At 40.5% G+C, this 24,710-nt stretch overlaps 1 protein-coding gene across 1 annotated transcript; it reads right to left on the reverse strand.

The window, feature by feature from the left end:
* Positions 1–18,485: 18,485 nt before the first annotated feature.
* LOC106302575 lies at positions 18,486–19,394 on the reverse strand. Its single transcript, XM_013739052.1, has one exon. It carries the CDS (start codon positions 19,392–19,394, stop codon positions 18,486–18,488), a length of 909 nt encoding a protein of 302 aa, XP_013594506.1.
* Between the last annotated feature and the right edge of the window lie 5,316 nt (positions 19,395–24,710).

The following is a 24,710-nucleotide window of genomic DNA, read 5'->3' on the forward strand; positions in this document are numbered from 1 at the left end:
TTTGAGTTGAAAGCGCAGTACTACACGCTTGTGGGACAGCTACCCCACCATGGATTATCCCACGAGCATCCTATGGACCATCTGGAGAGGTTCGAGGATCTTATTTCTGCTATTAGAGTAGGGAGTCTCTGAGGACTACCTGTTATGCAAGCTCTTCAGGTACTCACGTGCTGGAGAAGCTCTGCATTGGCTCAAGCAGTTACAACCAGGATCTCTTAAATCCTGGAGCGACATCAAGAATGCATTCTCATGCAATTTCTTTGATGAGGCGTGTGCTGAAGACTTAAGTAGCAAGATTGCTACATTCACTCAGGAGCCTGCAGAATCATTCAGAGGCTCTTGGGTCAGATTCATGTTTTACCAGAGAGACTGTCCACACCACGAATTCAATGAAGTACAACTGCTCAGTACTTTCTACAGAGGCATCGCGGGGCAGTACCTGATGGCTCTTGATGCTTCCAGCAAGGGAAACTTCAACACAAGGAATCCAAAAGAGGCAGTCAAGGTTATTGAAAACCTAGCATCCAGCAACAGTACCAAGAACACTGATTTTGAGAGGAAAAGATCTGCCACCATCCTTGGGAATGATCAGATGGATGAGGTGAAAGCAAAACTTGACAGTGTTCACAAGCTTCTTAGGAAGCAGGTCAGCTTTGTTGAAGATGTAGAAGCTGTAGAGGGAAGAGCAGAAGAAGAAAAGGTGAACTACATTGGTGGAGCTGGATTCCAAGGTTCTGGAAACCAGGGTGGAAACAGAAACTCCTATGGAAATAGGAGTAACTTCAACCAGAATTCACAATACCAGAAACCCTACAACAATAGCTAAAACAACAACATGAATTATGGAAGTTCCTACTACAAGAAGCCACCGCCGCCTACTCAAGAAACCCTACAACAATAGCTACAGCAACAACATGAATGTAGACAATCTTAAGATGACTTATTTATGCTTCACCTAACGAATCCAAAACCCTAGAACCCTAAACTAACTCGGTGACTACTCAGTCATAACACAAGAACAGAGAAGCATGATTTCTGAATAATACTGCATATAATAGATAATAGAAATCAGAGGGTTCAGGATAATCTTCTCTAGGAGATAGATGAAGCCTTCTCCCTTACAAGTAGCAATAGCCAAATCACAAAGCTCTCTAAGGTCTTTCTTGTGTAAAAACAAAGGTAGGTAACAAAACTAATAAAAGAAGAATATATATAGGAGCCACAGGCGGCTAAAGGGAAAAATAAGGAAAACTAGGGCAAATCCCGAAATAGAATCTTTTATTTCCTGAAGTATCGGAGAACAGCCTGCGAGAACAGTCTGCCTGACTGTTCCGGTTGTGAAAACCTTCAAGTCAGGCTCTTTTCTTCCTTCTTTCAATCCACATGATCATTCTTCTCACCTATTGGACTCTCAGAACTGTAATGACTCAAAAGGACTAGAAAGACTCGATAAAACCTTGAAAACTATTAGTAAGACATACATATAATGTGCGAAAAACATAATATATCAGCAGGATGGTTTAATGATTTAAATGTAAAATTGCAGTTTGTTGAGCAAGTAATTGCTCGATTGATTGGTTGTGGTTTTGGTGCTTAAACGGAAATAATCCTACAGATGCCTACTGAGTTGCATGCATGATAATGTAGAGCTCAACTACTTAACAACAAGTCAATCAGCTCTCGCGTTTCTGGACTTGTCAATTAACTAGGTCTAATGACCCAAACAAGAGTGTTCGATCAATAGCAAGTCTTCATCGATTATCCTATAGGGATACCGATCGATACAACTTTCACTCTGTCGATCGATTGTCCAGTATGGATATCGATCAATGCACTTCTAGTTAAGCTTTATGCGCGGGTTGAATGATGCTCACTAGATCAGCTCTCACCTTACTCTAACAACAATCTTAGATCAATTAGATTGGTTAGAATGAGAATGAAGCTATCGCTTTTATCTAACAATCCTAGGGCAAGTTCTATGTAGCTAATCTAGAATCAGGCATTAATGACAATCCTAATGATTATTATCACAACTTAGCAGTCTATAGTTGGGGCAAATCCCTCATAACCTATTGAAACCCTAAAATCTAAAAATGGAACTACTCAAATATGGCCAAGTAATTCATAACAGCAATTAGGTAAGAAAACTTCATTAGAATAGTAAATAGATATCAATGGAGTTCCAATCACAAATATAACTCTAGATCTTCTCTCCAATCTATCAAAATCCTAGAAAACCTTTGTTGAGAAAATAGTAAAACAAGCAACACAAGAAAGCACACTTTGCCTTTAACATGGTGGCAAAGCTTATATAATTAGGTTACAACTCATCAGGGGTAATCTTGTAAATTGATGAAGACTTGGGCTTCAAGTCAGCTGTGACCAAAAGGGCTTTCTGCGCGCTTCGCTGTCGATCGATGTTCTGATGTGAACATCGATCCATATACGTTCCTCAATATCGACTGATGGTCGAGCTCGATGGTCATCTCGGGTGCTTGCTCCAAATGTCTCCAAACTGCTCCAAAATCATCATTTTACTCCAAATTAATCATGATCTTATAAATATAATAAATAGACTCAATAATATAATAATTAGTAGTAAAAACACCTATAAACCATGGATGAAAGTGAGTCAAATCCATGGTCTATCAATCACTGGCACGCCTGAAAGAAAACCAAAAGAAACAACGGTATGGGGATAATGTGTTCGCATAATACCCGCAGATCAGGCAAGGGAACAGCAACCAGTGGACAGTTTAAAGCTGATGATTCCCCAGCAGGTTACATGTTGTTGCCTTGCTCTGTACAACTACGTAAACTTGAGAAACTCAAGTAACTCTTTGGTCAGATTAATTTTAGAGATACAACCCAAAATTTATATTTGTACAAACCAACAATTTTTATAGTTTATCGTATATTCACAATATAACTATTTTAAATTTTTGAATATTTTATATTTTTTAATGACTTTTGTTTTTTTTTTTGAAAAAGGAAAATACCGGTTAAGGACGCTTGAGAATTTGAAAAATTAGTTTAGCTTTTATTATGTTCTTTGGCACCTTATTGTATTATGTCCTTTGGCACCTTATTGTATACTACCGGTTAAGTACCATTTTGTTTTTTTGAAAAAAGAAAATACCGGTTAATTAAGGACGCTTGAAAATTTAAAAAATTAGTTTAACTTTTATTATGTCCTTTGGCACTTTAGTCTCACAGGGAAGCCTAAAAAAACTCAGAAAAAGTATAGCAAGGCACTAAAGTGTTTCGCAAGAAAAACATAGACTGAGGGCAACCGCAACAGCTTGGTCCAAGCTAAAAAAAATATTAAAATTGCGCTTGAAATTTTGAAATTATCTTTTTAGATTTTAAAATGTCCTCTTTCACGAAAGAAAACCAAAGAAACAACGGCAAGGCGATAATGTATTCGCAATATACCCACATGTTTATTTCATGATTAGTGGTAACTTCACTCACGCCAAAAAAAAGAGTTGTACTTCACTGTCACATTATGCGTCGTGTTTTATTATTTTATTTATCATTTATAATAATATCATCACTGTAGGTATTTTCACGGTTGTTTATTTTGTTGATTTTCATTTTAAGAGTAATAATGTAATATGAAATAATGGTCTACTATCTTTTACTTAGTTTCGCTTTCAATGTATATTTATTTGATTAAGTTTGTAATGTCTACTGCATTATTTTTTTATGGGTTGGATACCATTTTCATGTAAACAAAAGGTTTTAGTTTGGATGATTTTTTGTTTTAGTATAGCTTGTATTATTTTTAACTGTTTTGTTGTGAGGAGAAAAACACAATGAAAATGTTAATATTTTAATAAAGCGTTAAACTAATTTATATGAAATTGCATAACTGTTTGTAGAGAAACATATCCTGTTATATTTATTAATTCAGTTTTCAATTTTTTATTGACTGGATTTTTGTATCACAGTCGTATTAATACATGTAATTTTAGTTCACAGTCGTTTAACTGAAATTTCTATATTTTACACTTTAAATTTTCGTGATTTAATAAATTTAAGTGATTTATATATATATACTATTTTAAAGTTTACAATATGCCCATGGAATCTGAAGTTTCCTCTTCGTATTGAGTCCAAAAACCAGTGTTCTGGATATTCATACATAGGTATAAAAACATCTTCTAAGACACGACTTCAATTCCAAACTAAAATCCAATCTTAGATCCATCTATGCAGGCCCAGCACCAACCGGACTGGTCTATCCTGGTTTATAGAAAGTGAGTTGTTCAATGTTCTTTATCACCATTAGGAACAATCGCTAGAGAAGAAGCTTTAACTATTTCTTTTCCTTCCAACGCATTCTGAGTATTCTACATTTCCTGCAAAACCAAATTTGATTAGTGTGCAATATATCTTAAGTCCTCTAAATTCCCTGCTTATAATTAATCTTCATGGAACTTGATCCTCCACGGCAACAAACTGCTCCGTGGGATGCGAGAATCTCATGCCATCTGTTTAAGTATAAGAAGCTACCCCTCGATCCAGCCAAAGAGAGCCAGTCTCTCAGCTATTTGTCCATCGTCTTTTCCTTGCTGGCAGCTCTGCTTTCACCTCTGAATCCACAGGGCCTACAATTTTTGCAGAGGGCAGCCTCTCAGACTTCATTTTCTTTACTCCTCCTGTGGTATCTTTCTCCGTGGGCATTGGAAGTTTGAACCGTTCACTACGTTTCTGATAAGCTTGCAGTTCTCTTAGCGATTACTCAGAGGAGGTCGAGGTCTAAGAAGCAGAGAAGTGGCTGAAGTATAGAAGAGATGAAGTGAAGGAAAGACGCTGAGTGAGAGAGAGTCATAATATTAATACTATGTCGTTTTGGGTTTTCGTTATGGCTACTTAATTCAAGTTATGTGTAAGGGAAACTTTATCCAAAATAATTAATCACAACTCTTATCTTCTTATCCTTTCTTCTATCTCCCATTTTCCCCCTTTCTGTAACGTAAGATAAACCCTAGTCTTAGGGCTTATCATTTGTATCAGAGCCAATATGCCGCCTAAACAAGATTCCAACTCCGATCGGATCTCTGCGCTGAAAGGTAGCGTGGCTAGTGTCGAAGGCAACCGACAAGAGGTTCGTGGAAATGGAGAAACGAGCTGAAGAGTGTCACCTCCAGTCCATGGCGTCGAAGGAGAAACCATCGATCGAGGTTCCGTTAGCATCTGTAAATCCCGGAAACCCTAGATCTAAGAATGGTGTCGTCGACGAAGCTCAATGAGTCACAGCCGAAGGACCTAACAACTAGACTGATGGATCTCAAAAATGAGCTGACACGGGCCTACTCGTGTTACCAGAGACCGCGATCCCTCTCAGATCTGCCGATATCAAAACTCCGAGCTACATAGGAGGATCCAAAGGTTACTCTTCGCATCAGAAGAACATATCTTTTCTGAAGAAACTTGATCTCCCGGAGTTTGAAGGAAAGAACCCTGATGACTGGATATTTAGGGTCGAGAAGTGTTTTAAGGTGAATCAAACGGAGGAAGAAGAGAAGTTTTCGTTGGCGATGGATTGTCTGGTGGGTTGTGCTGTAACGTGGTTACGGATGATACAAGATCGCGATGAGCTGTTAGATTGGAGGAATTTCAAGATGAAACTCAAGAGAAGGTTCAAACCCACGAGGGGTGGAACAATACTCAGTCAGATGCTTCTCTTGAGGCAGTCGGGCACTATTTCAGAGTATAGGGAGCAGTTTGAGGAGTTATCTGCTGAAGTACCACATGTTTCAAACGATGTGCTCAAGGAGATCTTCCTACACGTGATGAAGAGAAGCTTGAGAGAGAAAGTAGTGAGGTTGAGACCCTTGGGGATGGACGAGATAGTGGACATGGCGACGATCATAGAGGAGCAGGAGAACAAGAGGCATTCCTATCATTCAAGGCAGTTTCAGAGGACAAATTTGACACCGGTTCTTAACTCCAAACAGAGAAATAACAACTTCAACCCGGGAAAGCAAGTAGATCACACTCCCGCGAGGAAGTCTGCTGACTCTATTTGAGAGAATAAGGCTTCTGACCAAAGACGGCCAATACAAAACCCATGTCGTCATTGCGGGGAGCGTTATTTCACGGGCCATCGCTGCAAGACTTTCCAAAGGAATAAATGCCTAGAGGTTGAGGAAGAGTCTGAGGAAGTAGACAAGTCAGAAGAGGAAAGAGCAGAGGAATCAGAAGCTCAGACGAAACAGGAGCTGAAAGTTCTCTCATTACAATCAATGGCCGGGCTCACTACCAAAAGAACAATGAAAATCAGAGGACACATTGGAGGCGAAGAAGTGGTGTTCCTCATTGACCCAGGAGCTTCTTGCAGTGTCATTGCAACCAGGGTAGTTGAGAAGCTAGGATTACCGGTAGTGGCCACTCAAGAGTTTTGTGTGGCGATTGGAGATGGAAAGGTAATGACCAGCAGTGGGAAGTGTGAAGGGTTAAAGCTTGTCATTCAAGGGATTGATATACAAGGAGACTTCATGTTATTTGATCTAGGAGCTACTGGCATGGTGCTAGGCTACACATGTTTAGCTTCCTTGGGAGAAACAAGAATCAACTGGGGGTTGCACGTGATGTGTTTCCAAATAAAAAATGAGTGGGTAACCATTGCGGGTGATCCAGCACTGCTGCGCGCTCAAGTGTCCTTGAACTCGATGGAGAAGTTGTGTGATAGCGAAGGAGTAGTGTATCTACTTGAGTTACATGCACTATTTGAGAATTCCCATAAGCCAAAGCAAGAAGAGGAACCTAGCACTGCGATAAGAGGGTTATTAAGAAAGTTTCGAGGAGTGTTCAACATGCCTACTGGTCTTCCACCAAGAAGATCCAAAGAGAACGCGATCACTCTACAAGAAGGGACGTCCCCAATCAACATACGCCCTTATCGCTACTCACACTTGCTGAAGAATGAGATCGAGAAGCTAGTACAGGAAATGCTACACGCTGGCACTATCAAACCAAGTATCAGCCCCTTTTCCAGCCAAGTCCTTCTATTAAAGAAAAAAAATGGAGGTTTTTGTTTTTGCGTGGATTATCGAGCAGTGAACAAGAGCACCATACCAGATCTTTATCCCATTTCAGTTATTGGGGAGCTTCTGGATGAGCTTGCAGGTGCGGCGGGGTTCTCTAAACTCGACTTGAAGTCTGGTTACCATCAGATAAGGGTAAGAGAGGGTGATGTGGGGAAGACAGCGTTCAAGACACATGAAGGGCATTACAAATTCTTAGCAATGCCTTTCGGACTGACTAATGCCCCGGTGACGTTCCAGTCAGTGATGAATGATATCTTCAAGCCGTACCTGCGTAAGTTCGTGCTAGTTTTCTTCGACGACATCCTAGTATACAGCAGAAACGAGAAGGAACACCAAGAGAACCTTCAGATCATGTTGCAAGTGTTGGAGAAACACCGTTTCTATGCCAATGAGAAGAAGTGTGCCTTTACGCAGAAGCGAATCGCGTATTTGGGACACGTGATCTCCAAAGAAGGGGTTGCAGCGGATCCAGAGAAGGTGGAATCTATGAAACAATGGCCGTAACCCAAGAATGTAACAGCTTTGCGAGGGTTTGTTGGACTCACAGGGTACTATAGGAGGTTTGTGTTAAGTTATGGGAAGATAGCGAGAACAATGACAGAGCTACTAAAGAAAGATGGGTTCTATTGGACAGTGGAGGCGTCACAGGCGTTTGAGCAATTGAAAGGAGCGATGTGTAGCTTACCTGTGATGAGGTTACCAGACTTGTAGCAAACCATTTGTGGTGGAGACAGACGTGTCTTGTGAGGAATGTCAGAAGACTAAATACTCGACTCTTTCCCCAGCAGGTCTCCTGTCTCCCTTGCCAATACCCAATCAAGTTTGGTCTGACATCAGTCTCGACTTCGTGGAGAGTTTACCTATCTCAAAGTTCTTTGATGCCATCTTGGTGGTGGTGGACAGGTTGACTAAGTATGCGCATTTCATCGCCCTTAAGGATCCTTTCACAGCCAAGACAGTAGCAGAAGCATTTGTGAAGGAGGTCATTAAGTTACATGGGTTTCCGGAGACAATGGTGTCTAATCGTGATAAAGTCTTCTTGAGCCACTTTTGGTATGTCCGTCTACTTCTCTGGAGTATCCCTGATTGATCTCGTCCTTCTCTTCCCAGTAGAATTTCCTAGTACTGAAAAGATAAAAAGCTCTTCTGCCGAATTTTGGACGTCTGTCGACCGATGTTGGGACGTCAACGTCGATTGATGGTTGAGTTGGATGTCGAGATCTCTGTTTGAAGCGTTTATCTATGCCACCAGCTGTGTCATAGAACTCCTTTGTAACCTTCTGTTGTTGTTCTGGAATGTTGTGTTGTTGCAAGAAGAGGTTGTATGCTCCATTAGCCGTCTGAAGGATGTCTGCAATATCCTCTCAAGATACATGCAGAGTACGTCCATCTATTGCCTTTGCGTAGCCATCTGGGTCCCTGAAAATATCAAATTCGTCTGGAGTTAGATACTGGTTATCAAATTTATCTTTTTCGCTTACAGTGGTTTTTGGTTTTGGACGGATGTCGATCAATGTTGTATGGTTGATGTCGATCGATGTTGAAGGATTGATGTCGATCGACGGAGGAATCGCTCTGTCGATCAGATGGCTGAAATGTGTTCTTTCCCAAACAGCTTTTGCTTGTTTCTGATATGTTTCATCGGTCGATTTTTGCTGGGCACTGTCGATCGATGTTGCAGTGTGAGTTTCGATCGAGGCTGAGTATTATGTCTCGTATTCGTCTCGACAGTGGCATGTTGCAATGATTTCTGGATCATTGATTCTTCTGGAGGACGTCTGTGGCTTCTTGACTGGAATAGGGTTGTAGCGGACATGAGGATCTATTAGCGTTAAGCACAACTGCTTTGTTTGCAAGTTTCAAACTGCTCCCACTATTAACAAGAAGTCTCTCCCAAGTAATAGAGAAGAGTTCAAGTTTAGCTTAATGTCCAAGACAAGGAAATTAACTGGAACTAGGGCATTACCAAAATGCACCTCTAGGTCTCTCACAATCCCTCCTGAAACAATCCACAAAAGTGAGTAATTCCTTGGAAGGCTCCACCTTCAGACCCAGATGGTCTGCCATAACCCTAGGTAGGATGCTGACTGATGCTCCTGTGTCGCACAAGGCATGTGGGAATTCAATACCCTGGTATTGCAAATTGCCCAGGATCACTCTTCTTCTTCAATGTAATCCTCATCTTCATCTTTTCTCTAGCTTCGTATAATATTCTCCTAATGTCTTCTTCTGTCTCACTAGTTTCTCTGAAGAATATCCACAATCTGTGGGTAAAATAAGCCTCATCGAATGGCCTGTCTAGAGGGATCCTAAAGACTCTTTTTCGGAAACTTTCATTTTCTTTTTCATTACCCCCCCCTCCCCCCCTCTTCAGATGTTTCACCACTTTTTTGTTTCTTCTCCTTAAGGTTCTTCCCGTAGGAACCCGATCAACTTCCATAGGATCTTCTCCATCATCTGAATGTATCCTGATGGTGTATGGTGGGTTTTATGAAGGTTTGAGTTTTGGCTTGAGTGCATTAAGACGTGTAACATCTATCTTTGGCATCTGCACTCGGTACGTAAGAGGTGCTCGTCGATCGATGGATGCTGGAGGTTGTCCATCGATGGCGGTCTCTTGATGTCGATCGATGACGGGGTCTGAATGTCGAGCGATTTTGACGTAGATAGGGCTGGGTGGATGTGGGTGTTTTGCTGAGAACTCCTCGTGAGTCATGATCCTCACGGTATTGCAAGATGCGGTTGATTCTGTAGGTGTTGTCGATTGATGTCCAGGAGAGGATGTCGATCGGTTTTGGATGACCTCTAACGATCGATGTTCGTGGCTTGGGTCGATCGACCACAATGCGATCCGCTGAAGCTCATCAGACTCTCTACTTCGAAATCTCCTTCTTGCAGCTTCTCTTCCTTCACCACTTGCCAGAAATCATCCCCAATGATGGCATTCGCGTGGTGCTTCATCACATCATCTTTTATCCCTCTTGTCAAGGTTCCCTGCCTTTTAACAGCTTCTCATGTCTAAGCAACCTGCATCTCCATCTTCTTCACATGAGTACTCAAAGTTTCAAACTTTGTGTTCAGGTTGGTGAGACAGGATCAATCTTCCCACTGAAATCCACTGTCATGCGCTGCTGTCCCTCAAGAAACCTATCAAGCATCTCTTCAATTTTGCTCTTTTGAGTTTGCGGTGGTGCTTCTGGTAGTAGGAGTTTCCATAACCCATGTTGTTGATGTAGTTGTTGCTGTAGGGTTTCTGGGGCTGCGAACTCTGGTTGAAATTACCCCTATTTCCATAAGAGTTTCTGTTTCCACCCTGGTTTCCAGAACCTTGGAATCCACTTCCACTGAAGAAGTTTACATCTTCTTCATCTGCTCTACCCTTTGTGTCTACAGCCTCTGCATCTTCAACCAAGCAGACCTGCTTCCTGAAAAGCTTGTGAACACTGTCCAGCTTTGCCTTCACTTCATCCATCTGATAATTCCCAAGGATGGTGGCAGATCTCTTCCTCTCAAAGTCAGTGTTAGTGGTGTTGCTGCTAGATGCTAGGTTTTCAATGACCTTCACTGCCGCCTATGGATTGCAGGTGTTGAATTTCCCATTGCTGGAAGCATCAAGAGCCATCTGGTACTACAACGCAATGCCTCTGTAGAAAGTTCTGAGCAGTTGTACTTCATTGAATCAATGGTGTGGACAGTCTCTTTGATAAGACTTGAATCTGATCCAGGAGCTTCTGAACAATTCTGCAGGCTCCTGAGTAAATGTAGCAATCTTGCTCCTCACGTCTTCAGCATGTGCTTAATCCAAAAGTTGCATAAGAATGCATTCTTGATGTCACTCCAGGATGTGAGAGATCCTGGTGATAACTGCTTAAGCCAATGCGAAACATCTCCAGCAAGTGAGTACTTGATGAGCTTGCATATGAGGTAGTCTTCAGAGACTCCCTCGAATTTAATAGGAGATATAAGATCCTCGAACGTCCCCAAATGGGCCATAGGATGCTCGTGAGATAACCCATAGTAGGGTGTCTGTTCCACGAGTGTTTAGTACTGCGGCTTCAACTCGAAATCCCTCTGAATGGTTGTTGGGCATGATCTGTTGGTGTAGAACTAATCTGGACGTTTGTAGTCAGCCAATGTTCTGGGTCGAGCAGCCTCATCTACAGGAAGAGTAGCGCATAGAGAATTAGTAACCGGCTCATGGATTGCAGCCCCCTGAGCATTTATCCTCTGACCTGCTGCATTACGCAGATGACCCTCATGGTCATGCAGGTCTCCTCTCTCATCACGTACAAGTATCAAAGTCGCAACCATGTCTCGCGGCTCAGTATCGATCGATGTTCGGACTGAAGTATCGATCGATGTCGGATGGAAGATGTCTATTGACGGAAGATGAGTGTTTTTGGTCGACGGTAGTGAGCGAGTATTGGTCGACGGGACTAGTGCCTGGGTCAACGGTGATTGACGAAAATCGAGCGACGAACAGGTGTTGTTGTCGATCGATGAGGAGCGCGCTTCTTTGCAGATTGAGTGCTCCAAGCTTGCTGGATCTGGTGAGAATAGCAGTTGAGTTTCCTTGTTGCTTCTGGTACTGCTGGGTATGTACCTGAAAATCCAAGAAAAATTTATGTCAGAAATCTGTTATAAACTTATCAAAAAAATAAATCTAATAGGCGGTCAAAGCTCCCCGGTAACGGTGCCAAATTTGATATCACTCAAATTACTCTAAGGAGTGAATTTAATCTCTCAAATAAAAGGTTCAATTGTAGTACTTAGGGATCGAATCCACAAGGAGTTAGGGAACCTAATAAATCTAATGGGATTTGTTAAGCAGGTGATACACTAAAATTGATCTTTGTCTTCTGTCAAGTTAACAGTGTAGTTGTAATATCGTTAGATTCAATTCCAGAGGACCAGTTCACACTTTATCTTTATGGGATTTGAATTAAGCTAAAACAGAAGTAGGGTTTTTAAGGAAGTAAAATAACGTAAAGAACAATTAACAAGTGATAGACCATGGATTTTACCCACTTTTAGCCATGGTCTATAGGTGTTTTAATATATATCTACTACTATATAGAGTTTATTTAGAGTATTTACAGGTTCAGGTACGTTCTGGAGAAATATTGTGATTTTGGAGCCTTTTGAGGTGCAGAACTTCATAGACATGTCAGATGTTTAGCTATAAATAGAGACCTTCCCCAGTTAGATGGCGCTCATCTTTTGACACCAGATAGAGCTTTGAGTTAGCTTTCCAATGCCACCGTTTTGAGGTCAATCAGCATCCTGTAGCAGACGTTATGCTCGTTTTACTGTAGTGTGGTCAGTCTGCCTCGAGAAAGAAAGTTGTCGAGGAGATGAATGACGGTCAATCGATGTTGCAGCATTGGTTTCGGTCGACAGTGATGCCAGAATGTTTACTGAGCATATTTTATGAGCGGCTGAAGCCCGGAAGCAACCCCCAAATTACCAGAATACCTTCGACGACCTAAAACCCTATTTATGTGTTTTCTAAGCCATTGTTGACGGCTAAGCTGAATGAAACCCTAAGTCTAGTAACAATAAATTTGATATCATTAAAATTACCCTAAGGGAGTGATTTATACTCTCTCAAATAAGAGGTCGAGTTGTAGTACTTAGGGATCAAATTCACAGGGAGCTAGAGAACCAAATAATTCTAATAAGTTTGATTAACAATCATATAATTCTGAAATTCATTCAAAATCCCTAGAAATTCCTAAACCTAGCAGGTGAATCTCCTCATGCATGATGTTTGTCACAGAAATCATAGATGAATAGATGAAATTGCAATAGATATAAATAAAATCAAAATAATGGAGTTCCAAGAGGACTCTGAAGGAGTTCCTCTCTTCTCTCCTAACGTAGAACTATGAATAAAATAAAGCTTAGCCGTCAACAATGACTTAGAAAACACATAAATAGGATTTTAGGTCGTCCAAGGGTATTCTGGTAATTTGTGGTTGCTATGGGCTTCAGTCGGTCTTAAAATATGCTCAGCCAACATTTTGGCATCACTGTCGACCGACACCAATGCTGCAACATCGATCAACAGTCCTTCATCTCCTCGACTGCTTCCTCTCGCGAGGCAGACTGACCACTCTTCAGTAAAACGAGCATAACCTCTGCTACAGGATGCGGATTGACCTCAAATCGGTGGCATTGGAAATCTAACTCAGTGTTATATCTTATGTCACAATATGAGCTCAATCTAACGGTGGGAAGATCTCCATCCATAGATAAACATCTGACACGTCTGTTAAGTTCAGTACCTCAAATGGTTCCAAAATCACCATATTTCTCCAGAACGTACCTGAACCTGTAAATACTCTAAATAGACTCTATATAGTAGTAATTATATATTAAAAAACTGTAGACCATGGCTAAAAGTGGGTAAAATCCATGGTCTATCAACTACCCTAGACTTACCCTTTTGCTTGTCCTCAAGCAAAACACATTGGGCTGTCTTTTGAAAGAGAGATTTGAAAACACCAGGGATTCACATAATTTAAAATCACTAATCTCACTTCTGCAAATTGATAGGTGGAAGTGAATCATTACTAACCTTGGATGCTTTCAATATACTACACACTAGCTTAGTCACCATACCATACAATCACACAACACTACTGATAGCGCCTGACGTACCCCTCTGCTGACCTCATTTCTTTATAAATATAGATGTGTAGGCTATGTCTTGGGAGTATCGATCAAGGGACATAGAATCTTACTCGAGCAAGTTTTTGAACACACAGGTAGTCTTCTCTGATTCGTTTCTTCCCTCTTTTTCTCTCTTCTCTGAATCTTTATAGTTTCAATTTCAATGAATGTTGATGCTGATACAGTCCATCATGTTCATTTCATTGACTTTTCTTCTTTTGTAGCTCTTTTTTTTACAAAGTGTAGCGAATACTGGGGTCAAAGGAGACACTCCTACCCCTCGTTTCCACAATGTGTGATCATTCATTTTAGACTTAGAATAATGGGGTCACAGGAGACACTCCTATCCCTCTGCCTCTTCCAGGAAATCATTTCAATCTTTTTTTTTTTATCTTAAGATGCCGTAGAGAGAGAGAGAGAAGGGAACCAGAGGCACACAGACTTTTACCTTCCAGACTTGCAGGACGACTCCTATCCAATGTATACCAAGCCCCAAAACAAGCAAGTAAAGTAGATTAAGGTTGGAAGTCAGCTTTGGTTTCTCCAGACATTCTCAGCTAGCATGGATGTTATTCGCAGGTGATCCACTTTGGTGTTTCCATTTAGTACACCATGCAGTCAATAACCTCAAAGAATGGTGCTAGAGAGTGGTTAGATAGTAAGTAAAATCTAATAAGTTCATTATCCCTTTCTTAACTCAATAAAACTCTTTTGAAAACATTTTGATAAGACTCATTAACACACTAATATCAATTTTGAAGCCTGATTCGATTTCTTGTGAAGTCCAAACATCCTGAAAACACTTAACAAAGAGTTAGCAAATAAAAATCCTCACACTCTCAAAGTGTTTAGCTCACGATTTTTAGGTGACCACTCCGAGTTCTTTACACTGGTTCAGAGGATGATAGGCAGTCAAAATTCAGCAATCAAAACCCAAAACAAACTTTTGTGGGAAAAAAAAAAGAAATAAAGATGAAGAGATTTTTGATATGGATTCGTCTTAACTGTCCTAAGGCTGGGTTTCTCTTCAGCCAGCACGGTTTCTCTTCCACTACTCACCCTGGATTTCTCTTCAGAAGTGATTCAAGCCAAAACTTTTTTTTTTCTTTTTTATCAATTTTTTTTTATAATAGGCGATCACAAGGGAGTAAAGGAACAGCCCGGATCCAAGAAATAATAAAAGAAATTTGTGTAGAGATGAGAAGATGAAAAGATGAAATGAAAACAAACCAGCCAAAGTGGCTCTGATACCACTTGATACGTCCTTGATTGAAGGATCACTTTAGCTGGGTGTTGGATAAGAACCGAGAAAGCAAATGACCCTTCTGGAACTGAGATGGATTGAAATGATCGTCAAGAGATGCGGAATGGCTCTTGATATACCCATGATCTAAGGCTAACCACCAAACAAAGAATGAATGTGTTGGCTAACCACCAAACAACACACAAAGATGAATTGGTTGACCACCAAATAAACAAGTCGGTTCACACCAATGAACTAGCTAAAGAACTCTCTCTCTCTCACTCAGAGAAAAGAAGAAACAAAAATAAACTCAAAAACATAGACTACTTTTATTCATAAAAGAGTTTACATATTTATACTAGATGTGGTCAAAGAAAGACATAATTATTTGTGGGAAACACACATCTACGAAATGAGAAATTTGACTAGAAAATAATAAATAAGTCAAAGTTGCTGAGTTTGAGGTGGACTGGTCAAGAAGACCATTAAACTACAGTCCAGGTTCATTCTGGTCGTTCTGGTCCATGGTGGTAAGGATCAAGAAGTGGGCTGGACGATCCATACGGCCCAAATTCACGAGAACCGAAGATTACGTGATTTACAAATTGCATAACTCCCACATCTGAACTTCGTTTGATCTGATTCTTCTTCGAGGAGCTCCATAATTGAGTTGAGTAGATTCTCCAAGTGATTTCATGCGTAGAGGCCTCGTGGTTTGGAAGATATGAGTCAAATAATGAACATATATCATTATTGCTTTCCATGATCAAGCCATGCATGTCTGTTTTGCCCGGTGTGCTACTCAAGGGTGCCTCAAAAGGGTTCTACAAATAAGCAGAGAGAAGTTAGAGAACGCCAAAAGAAATCGCAGAGCAAAACTCAAAAAACCTACCAATCTCATTGGACCACTCCTTAGGGATCGTCTCGAAATCAAAGTCGCCGACCGACGCCGGATTAATCCTAAAAACGAAAAATTTCTCCCTCCACCGGTCATCCCTGTTAGGAATACCGTCTATAATATAACGGCCAGGCCGAGGAGCAAGAATCATAGTTTCAGGGAAGCCACTGTTCCTCTTAATAGAAAACAGCTGCTTCAATTCCTCGAGGTCGAACCTGAGACCCTCCTCCCTAGCTCGGATCCACGAAGCCAAGAAATAACGCTAGAAATTAGGTGCCATCTGGGCAAACGCCATCCCAAGCTCCGCAAGCGCATCGAGAAGGAAGCGAGGAAGGGGAAATGACAAACCTCCGTCCTGTAAATGCGACGCGTAGGCCCCACAATACCCCGGCCACACAGTCTCCTGAGTTTCGCCATCTTCAGGTGCCTCGATCTCAACGGCATAGTCGATTCCCCAGGGTTTGTAAAGGGTCTCGCTATGCTTCGCCTTGATAATTGTTGGGAAATGAGGACCAAATTTTTTTGTTTGCCATAGATTCGAGACAGAAAAAAACGAAAAAATATCAAAGAGGAAGACGATGAAAGAGAAAGAAGGATTGTAGTGTCGAAGAAGACGATCTATTCACTAAAGAATAATATATATGTATATAAAAAACGGTTCCCGAAACACTAAAGATTAAGTGGCCACGAACTCTCGATCTCAACCACACGATTTGAAAATGGCCGACAAATCAAATCAAGCCGATGCGCGTGAAGTCCCACATCCCGAGAACCGCGACGCCGCCAAGTAACGACAGTTTTTCACTCTTTCGGTTTCCCAAATAAACCAAAAGGCTGGGGGAGAAAATTTGGACCCAATTTCGGTCGGTACATTAATGGGCCGCGATCAATGATATGGGCCTTAAGGAACTGAAGCCCATGCCAAGCAATCGAGGTCGAAAATGTAGACTTCGAGGTCCCGGAGATCACGGAGCAGTTCCGAAGATCGAGGAGCAGTTACGAGGATCACGAGGACAACTCACTATAAAGGAAGGAGAACAGGAATGAAGAAGACACGTTGAAAACTCTAGAGAGAGCTATACACTTACATCGACCTTGTTTCCACCCCAATCTTAGATCCTTTTTTTTCGATCTCATTTGTATCATTCGATCTAATTCAACTCATTGTATTCGATCTTATTCATCAATAAAGTCCATTTTTACCTACAGGAAATTGTTTAACATCGTTGTGTTCTAAAGATATTGTTTCCTACAACATTTGTCTTCCCTAGATCAAACCCCGATCACTATCAAATACTTAGTGTAGATTTTAGGTTCTACAACCAGCATGTCCGAGGAAACTCCTGATTCCTTTGACAGAGTTTGGAGGTTGTAAACTCATCATCACCTCTATTGTTGCTTTGTCCACTTCGATCCCTTTTTCTGAGATTTTGTGACCGAGAACAATCTCATCTCGCACCATGAAGTGACACTTCTCCCAATTCAACACGAGATGCTTTTCTTCACACCGCTGAAGGACCCTGCACAAGTTTGACAAACAGACAGAAAAGGAGTTCATATAGACGCTAAAGTCATCCATGAAAACTTCTATTATGTCCTCAATTAGGTAGTGAACATAGACATCATGCACCTCTGGAATGTCACAGGGGCGTTGCAGAGCCCAAACAGCATTCTTCTGTAGGCAAAAGTTTTGTAGGGACACGTGAAAGTCGTCTTCTCCTGATCGTCTGGGTGAATGGGAATCTGAAAGAAACCTGAATAACCATCTAAAAAGCAGTAATATGGGTTGTTAGCCAATCTCTCAAGCATTTGATCAATGAATGGAAGTGGGAAGTGATCCTTTCGTGTAGCCGTATTTAATTTTCGAAAATCAATGCACATATTGTGACCGGTTACTGTCCTAGTTGGTATCAATTCATTCCTTTCATTAACAACCACAGTAATCCCACCTTTATTAGGAACTACATGAACATGACTAACCCACTTACTATCAGAACTCGCATAAATTACACTACCTTCTAGAAGTTTTATTATCTCTTTCTTAACAACATCTTTTAGATTTGGGTTTAACCGCCTCTGATGTTCCACATAAGTCATCGATTTATCTTCTAGGTGTAATCTATCCATGCATAAATCATGTGAAATACCGGGAATATCTGCTAATGAATACCCTATTGCCTTGCGGTTTTTTCTCAATTCACACAAGAGTTTAGCAGTTTCTACTTTATTGAGCTCAGAGTTCACAATGACATGATATGTGGAATTAGGTCCAAGAAACGCATACATGAGTCTCGCTGGGAGGGACTTTAATTCGATCTTTGGAGCCTTGAGTTCGCTCCAGGAATCATCGAGCAAGCTGGCCGGTTTTTTCCCTTGTTTAGGAGCAGCTGCTCCTTCTGGTGGAATCTGATTGCTTGTCTCCCCCAGACTTAGGAAAGCGACCATCTTCTCAATGCTTTTACTCGAATCTAACATTTTTCCGTACCCATCACCATCAACGTTGTACGTGTTCTGCTAAGACTCTACTCGTATCAGAGCCACTTCCAACGGATCATCCGCTAGGATTTCTTCGATCATCCCTTGTTGAGGGGTCAAGGCGGCGTTCTTGTCGTCAATCGTGAAGTTCTGACCATCTAGCATAGGTCGTTTGAGCAGCTCGTCCTAGCTGGAGATCGATTCTCCAATTGCGCACATCAATGATTGCACTAGCTGTGCATAAGAAGGGTCGGCCCAGAATGAGAGGGTTTTTCGGTTCATCTTCGAGCTTCAGAACCACGAAATCTGCTGGAACTGTGGTGTTGCCTATTTGAACCTGCAGGTCTTCGAGAACACCTAATGGCAACTTGACTGATCTGTCTGCGAACACCAATGACATCCTGGTTGGCTTGAAATTGGTTAGTCCTATACGCTTTGCAACTGAGTAGGGCATGAGATTGACACTGGAGCCTAAATCACATAAAGAACAGGCAAAAACTGTCTTTCCAATCTGAACCGAAAGGACAAATTTTCCAGGATCTTCCAATTTCCTGACTGTTCTGTTTTGAAGGACTGCGTTGCATACTTTTAAGACCATCATGATATCGCTGTCTGCAGAGGTCTTCCCAGAGATCAGTCCCTTCGCAAGGCTGCGCATTGAAGGAATTATCTGAATTGCGTCCACGAGAGATAACTTAATAGTCAACTCCTCTAGCGTCTTCTTGCACTTCATCTCTTCGTAATCCTTACGTGATTTCTTAGCAGGGACTGGATAGGGTACTTTTGGAGTGTAGACGCGAGTAGGAACAGGCTGTTCTTGCGTGGTAAGGGCTACGGGTTCTATGACAGTTGGCTGTTTGGCATCTTGTTCGTCGTTGAGGACATCCTCAAGTGGAGGTTGTTCTCCCTCTTTCTGTTTTCCCTTCTCTTCGGCAGTCAGCTGCTTGGAGACAGGATCTGGGAGATGCGTTCCACTTCTCAACTCGACTGCGTTACAGTCCTTGGGTTCTTGTCTGTTTTCTGATAGACTATGGATTTGACCCATTTTCATCCATAGTTTATAGGCGTTTTTACTAATAATTATTATATTATAGAGTCTATTTATTATATTTATAAGATCAGGAGTGTTTTGGAGATTGTGGGAACCAAAATTCGCACTGTCGATTTCCGTAAAAATAAGGAAAGTTAGGAAAACCCTAATTTCCCAGAGGTCTCGGATATCTGCTAAACCACACGCCAAGCAATCAGAAAACATAACAAAGACAAGAAAAATAAGAAATCGTAAAAAGAGAGCAAAAAGAAGTCTTATTCCGAATTTGCGTATAAGCGTTTACAACAAGGTAGGAGCCTCGGCTACGAGAGCTGTCGGCGAGTTCCCTAGTTCTAATAACCTAAGACTGCGGAACTTAGTTGAATCGCAACTCGAAATAACAAAAACAGAAAGTTGTCTAATTGCTCTAAGTGCTAAGTTTGCTGTGAAAAAAGTCTCTTTGTGCCTCTCGCCTAGGACTCCTTATATATTCCTCCAAAGTCGGTTTCAGCTTTTCCCTTCCTGCCCTTAAGCCGTCTTAAGTGAAAAATGGGAATATCCCATTTTTTCTGATCTTCATGTTTATCCGCGGAAACTTAACATTTTTTCTGCGGAGACTTATCTTCTTAGTTTTTATTATATTTTAACAAAAACTTAAACCGCCATAGTATCTATGGGCTCATTCTATAAAGAATAGTAAGTGAACTCGTAGTCGCGTGTTAGACCTCGTTAGGCCGTCTTTCGACATAGAACGTTTGTTACGAATTTTTTTTCGATAGAAACAAGTTCTCGCGGTTTTTATCGTAAACATTTTTTCTAGCGTTGAGGAACAGACGAGAATGCATGGTTTTGTGTTGTAGCCGAACAAACGGCTTGGCCGGTCGCTACTTAGAGACCAGCCAAGCCTCTTGGATGGTCGCTATACGTAGCGACCAGCTCGTGCGCGGGCCGGTCGCTACGTAGCAACCGTCCATGCGGCTTGGCTGGTCGCTACGTGGCGACCTTGTTTGGATCTTTTTCCGATGTTTCGTGAACTTGTTTTCTCCGCAAAATTCTTCGTAAAAATAATATTTACGAAGATCACTTCTCGTAAAAATGTTCATGCTAATTTTTACGGACAGTTGGATGTTAACTCCGTTTTTGACCCCAACAGTTCCCCCCCCCCCCCAGTCCGGTTAGAATTGTGGATTGCGACGTGATTCTAGTGCACGGTTTGGCAATTTAGGCAAGATAGGTGTATTGGACGAAGTTCATATCCGAGGATCCCCAGATAAATAGTAACTTTTGATGCCTATAAGAAGGAAGATAATTTCTTTCTTAATTTTTCACTTGCTTATTCACATCAGAAGTTGTTTGAAAGAATTTCCCCCTTCCTCTCCATCTTTTTCCTCTTTTGTTTTCTTGAAGTTTTACAAGATGTCAAGTAGAAAGAAGACTTCGAAAAGAGGTACCTCCCACGGTTCCTCGTCTGAAGGTGTTTATGACGAGATTCTTGTACCGAAGGTCGAGTTCGTGCCTCACTCGATAGATCCAGCCAAAAATGCGGCGTGGTGGACAGCGAGATATGGTTCGATTACTCCTTATGTCGAGAAGTCTTTCCCTGTCATGAGCCATCGTTCGGTCGAAAGAGGCGCACCGAGCAGAAGCACTAGTGAATTTCAAAAGACCGTCCGGTCGTTCTACAGAATTCATGACACGGTAGAGTTTCGAATTCCTTGTCGTGGGGAAAGCGCTGATAATCCCCCGGAGGGTTATTTTACTTGTTACGAGTCGTTCGTAGTGCACTGTCGTTTGTGGTTTCCGATTCCTGAAATCATCGTCTGTGTGTTGGATCGTTTCGAGGTATCGATAAGCCAGCTGAATCCCACCAGTCTCCAGCATCTCATTGGTGTCGTGATCCTGAGTTATGAGCTTGGTCTCTCCCTTACCACCAACCAATTTGAAGCGCTCTTTAGGCTGCAAATCGTTTTGAGGCCGGACAATTACCGGTTGGCCCCTCGGAACTACATGTCGGTGATCAAGGGGTTTACCTCCAACTTTAACTTGTGGAAGACATTCTTCTTCTTCGTCTGTATAAGCGCTGCATCTGTCAAAGAGAGTTGCATCCCATTGTTTCGGAGTAACCCGAACGACGGTCCCTTCATCAACCCGTTCCCTCCATTCCCCGAAGACATGGCCAAAATGAGGGATCTCCTCAGGAACGGTCCGTTTTCCTGGACCTCCTTCTTGTCATGGACAGGTTCGAACTCGGCCTTTAGTGCCTGTGAAGTTTTGAAGAAGTGGACAATGCCTTGACAGTGACAGCATCATCTATCTCTTTGTGGCTTGCCCAACGCTCCAATTTCATACGTCCTATCTTTGAATCTTGTAGCTCATCACCAGATGAAGCATCCTCCTTGTGTCTTTTGGTGGCGTTAGTCTGTGATACAGGGAATCAATCACTAATGCCACGTCATCATAGATGAGAGAGAAGCCAACAAAGAGTCATATATAAACAGAGCACACACTTTCATTTTCATTAATCAAGAAAATTGTAAAAGTTTGCTAGGTCATCTTCTTCATCTTAGGGTTCTTTCTAAAGAATCTTTCTGTAATTCTACTTTTGGTTCAAACCTGGAAAAGATCGTTCTAGATCGGGATCTTTTGCAATTGAGCTACCGATAGGTGTTTTAGGAACGTCTATTCGGATTTATCGGTTCTTAATACAGATTCTTCTATATCATTTGCTGCTGTGGGATCTCACTCCTGTGATTGTCTTGCTTCGTTTTTACGTTTCGAGCCCTGGAAGGCATGAAAGAAGCATCAGTACTGACCCATTGAGGCATATTAAAAGTGACCAAACGAAGAGATATATGATTGACAGAGCATACCTTCATTTTTTTTTACGAAGAGTAAACCATTGCTCATATAGTTTATGCATCAGCATATGTTCTTCCCCCTACAAAAATCATCTGTTAAACAATCTCCACTTGGTAATGACATCACAAGCTCGTCAAAAGAGTTTGTTTGATCATAATAGCATGAGTTTATGGAGTTCTTGTGATAAGGTATTATGAGCTTCTTTGAGTAAGTCATCATGCTTCTCCAAATGCATATTTTGACAATCAAAACAAATTAGTTTAATGAGAATTAATTCAACAAAGCACCAGTTTGTTGCGGGTCCATCCTCGCAAAGCTATACATATCTATACTTTCTAAAGCCTTTAAATATGCCCAGCGAATTTGAAGTTTCCTCTTCGTATTTAGACCAAACAACAGAAACTCTCGTTCTAAATGCTCAGTTTTGAATGGGTCAGTAATATGAGATTTAAACTTTATTAAATCATGTTCCTTTACCTCGTCTAGATCAAAGCAATCCTGAAACATTAGATGTTCTGTATAGATTCATGTATCTTAATTAATGTAAACCTAGTAAATAAGCAACCAAAATCATTTAGTAAAACATACAGAGATAGCAAATGTGAAGATAAAAGAGTTTTCCGGAGAGGGTGGAAAGACATACATACATGGGTAATAAGTAGGCTTGTGAGTCCTTTGTGTCAAACGATGTGTGTTCGTATTCAGGCGCCACGTGTCGCTATGAAAGGCAGCAACTTATCTAGTTGGCAGCTAACGTGGAGGCATGAAGAGTGAGAAAACTGTGTTTTATAATAATATAGATTATCGTTTATAAAATGAAAATTATATCATATTTTTATCTATTTTATAATCGTAATCCAACATCTTAAAATAAAATATTACATTGAACTAAAAAGATAAATTTATATTAAATTGATATTTATAAATTTTACTTTCATAAATATAAAATATTCATTTAAAAAAATATAATATGATTAGAGAACAACTTAACATTAGCAAACTATGTAATACATGTATAAAATTAATATTTTTCTTTATACAATAATATATTATATAAAATGAATAGAAGTAAAAAATATTGCAAAAAATACAATTTTCAAAGGCGGATCATAATTTAGCATAAATGAAATACAAAATAATTTTCAAATATGTTGTTTCCTCCATATATTAATTTATTTAATAACTAAATGCAAATACAATAAGATAAATATATAATAAGAAGCAACAAATACATATGATGGTTTTAATTAAATGATTAACTACAACATATAAACTATAAAATTATTAAATTATTGTATCTGAAATAGTTATATAAACATTTAAATATATGATTAAAAATTTTAAAATATATACTACTAATAATCTAAAAAAGTATTTACGTATATAAAATTGTAAACAAACATCTGCACGATTACGCGGATCGAGATCTAGTTTGACCTTATATGTCATAGAGCATTTAGCCTCTAACATGTTATATATACTTTGTTTCAAATTAAATAACATAATAAGTTATCTTATATAATATAGATATATAGGTGTTTTAATTAATGGTATTTTTATATGGGAATCATATTTAATGTTTTCAACGTATATTATATAAATAGTATACAATGTATATGTTCTTCATTTTTAACATATCAAGATGTATGTATGGATTTGCTTTAGATTATACACAAGAGTACACAATGGTCTTTTAATAAAACCGATAATTGTTTATTGACTTTTAGTTATAATTTTTTTTTTTTTGACGTCTAACGGCCATTCTATTTCTCAAGCTTGAGGTGGTCTGGGTAACCAGACCGGAATAGAACAACCAATGAAAAGTAACTCCCTGTGAAAGGTCCTAGCAGTCTTAGCTAAAAAATCAGACATCTGATTGCGCACTCGTGGCACATGGGTGATTTTGAATTCCGGGAAATAAATCTGAAGCGTCTCTATCTTTTCCAACTTTGTCGCGAAGATTGGCCACTCCTGGGGCTCCTTTATCATTGCAATCAGTTCCTTGCAGTCAGTCTCAAAGCTCTGGCATGGCGAGTGTTGAAGCATATTCTCCATCGCCCATCGCAGAGATTCTACCTCCGAATGCAATGCTGATTCACATCGAGTAAAAATCCGTGTTCCCATAAGTTGTATATTCTCCCCGCTATCCATCCAAACCCATCCACATCCACTAAAGCGATTTGAAGTTGTCCAGGACCCATCTAGCATGCAAATATTACCCAAGCTTAAGACTTGGATTTCCTCATTATCGCTGGCCTGTACTATCGGTGGTATCATCTCATTTGCATTAAACCATGCTTGACATTCACTTTCTGCGTATCGAACTAGTTCCAAAGGGTCTCTGTCTATTCCCCTGAATAGCTTATCATTACGAGCCTTCCAAATATACCAAATTATCCAGGGATAAGGATCCCTGTCTTGGTCTGGTTGTAAGATATCATTCTTCCTCCAGAATAGATAGTCCATGTTTGT

The sequence above is a fragment of the Brassica oleracea genome, chromosome C7, assembly GCF_000695525.1.
Source record: "Brassica oleracea var. oleracea cultivar TO1000 chromosome C7, BOL, whole genome shotgun sequence".
In the NCBI taxonomy this organism is placed as follows: Eukaryota; Viridiplantae; Streptophyta; class Magnoliopsida; order Brassicales; family Brassicaceae; genus Brassica; species Brassica oleracea.

What these genes read in the sequence shown, in the direction of transcription:
- LOC106302575 (XM_013739052.1), bottom strand. Translation starts at nt 19,394, where the DNA reads ATGGGTCAAATCCATAGTCTATCAGAAAACAGACAAGAACCCAAGGAC.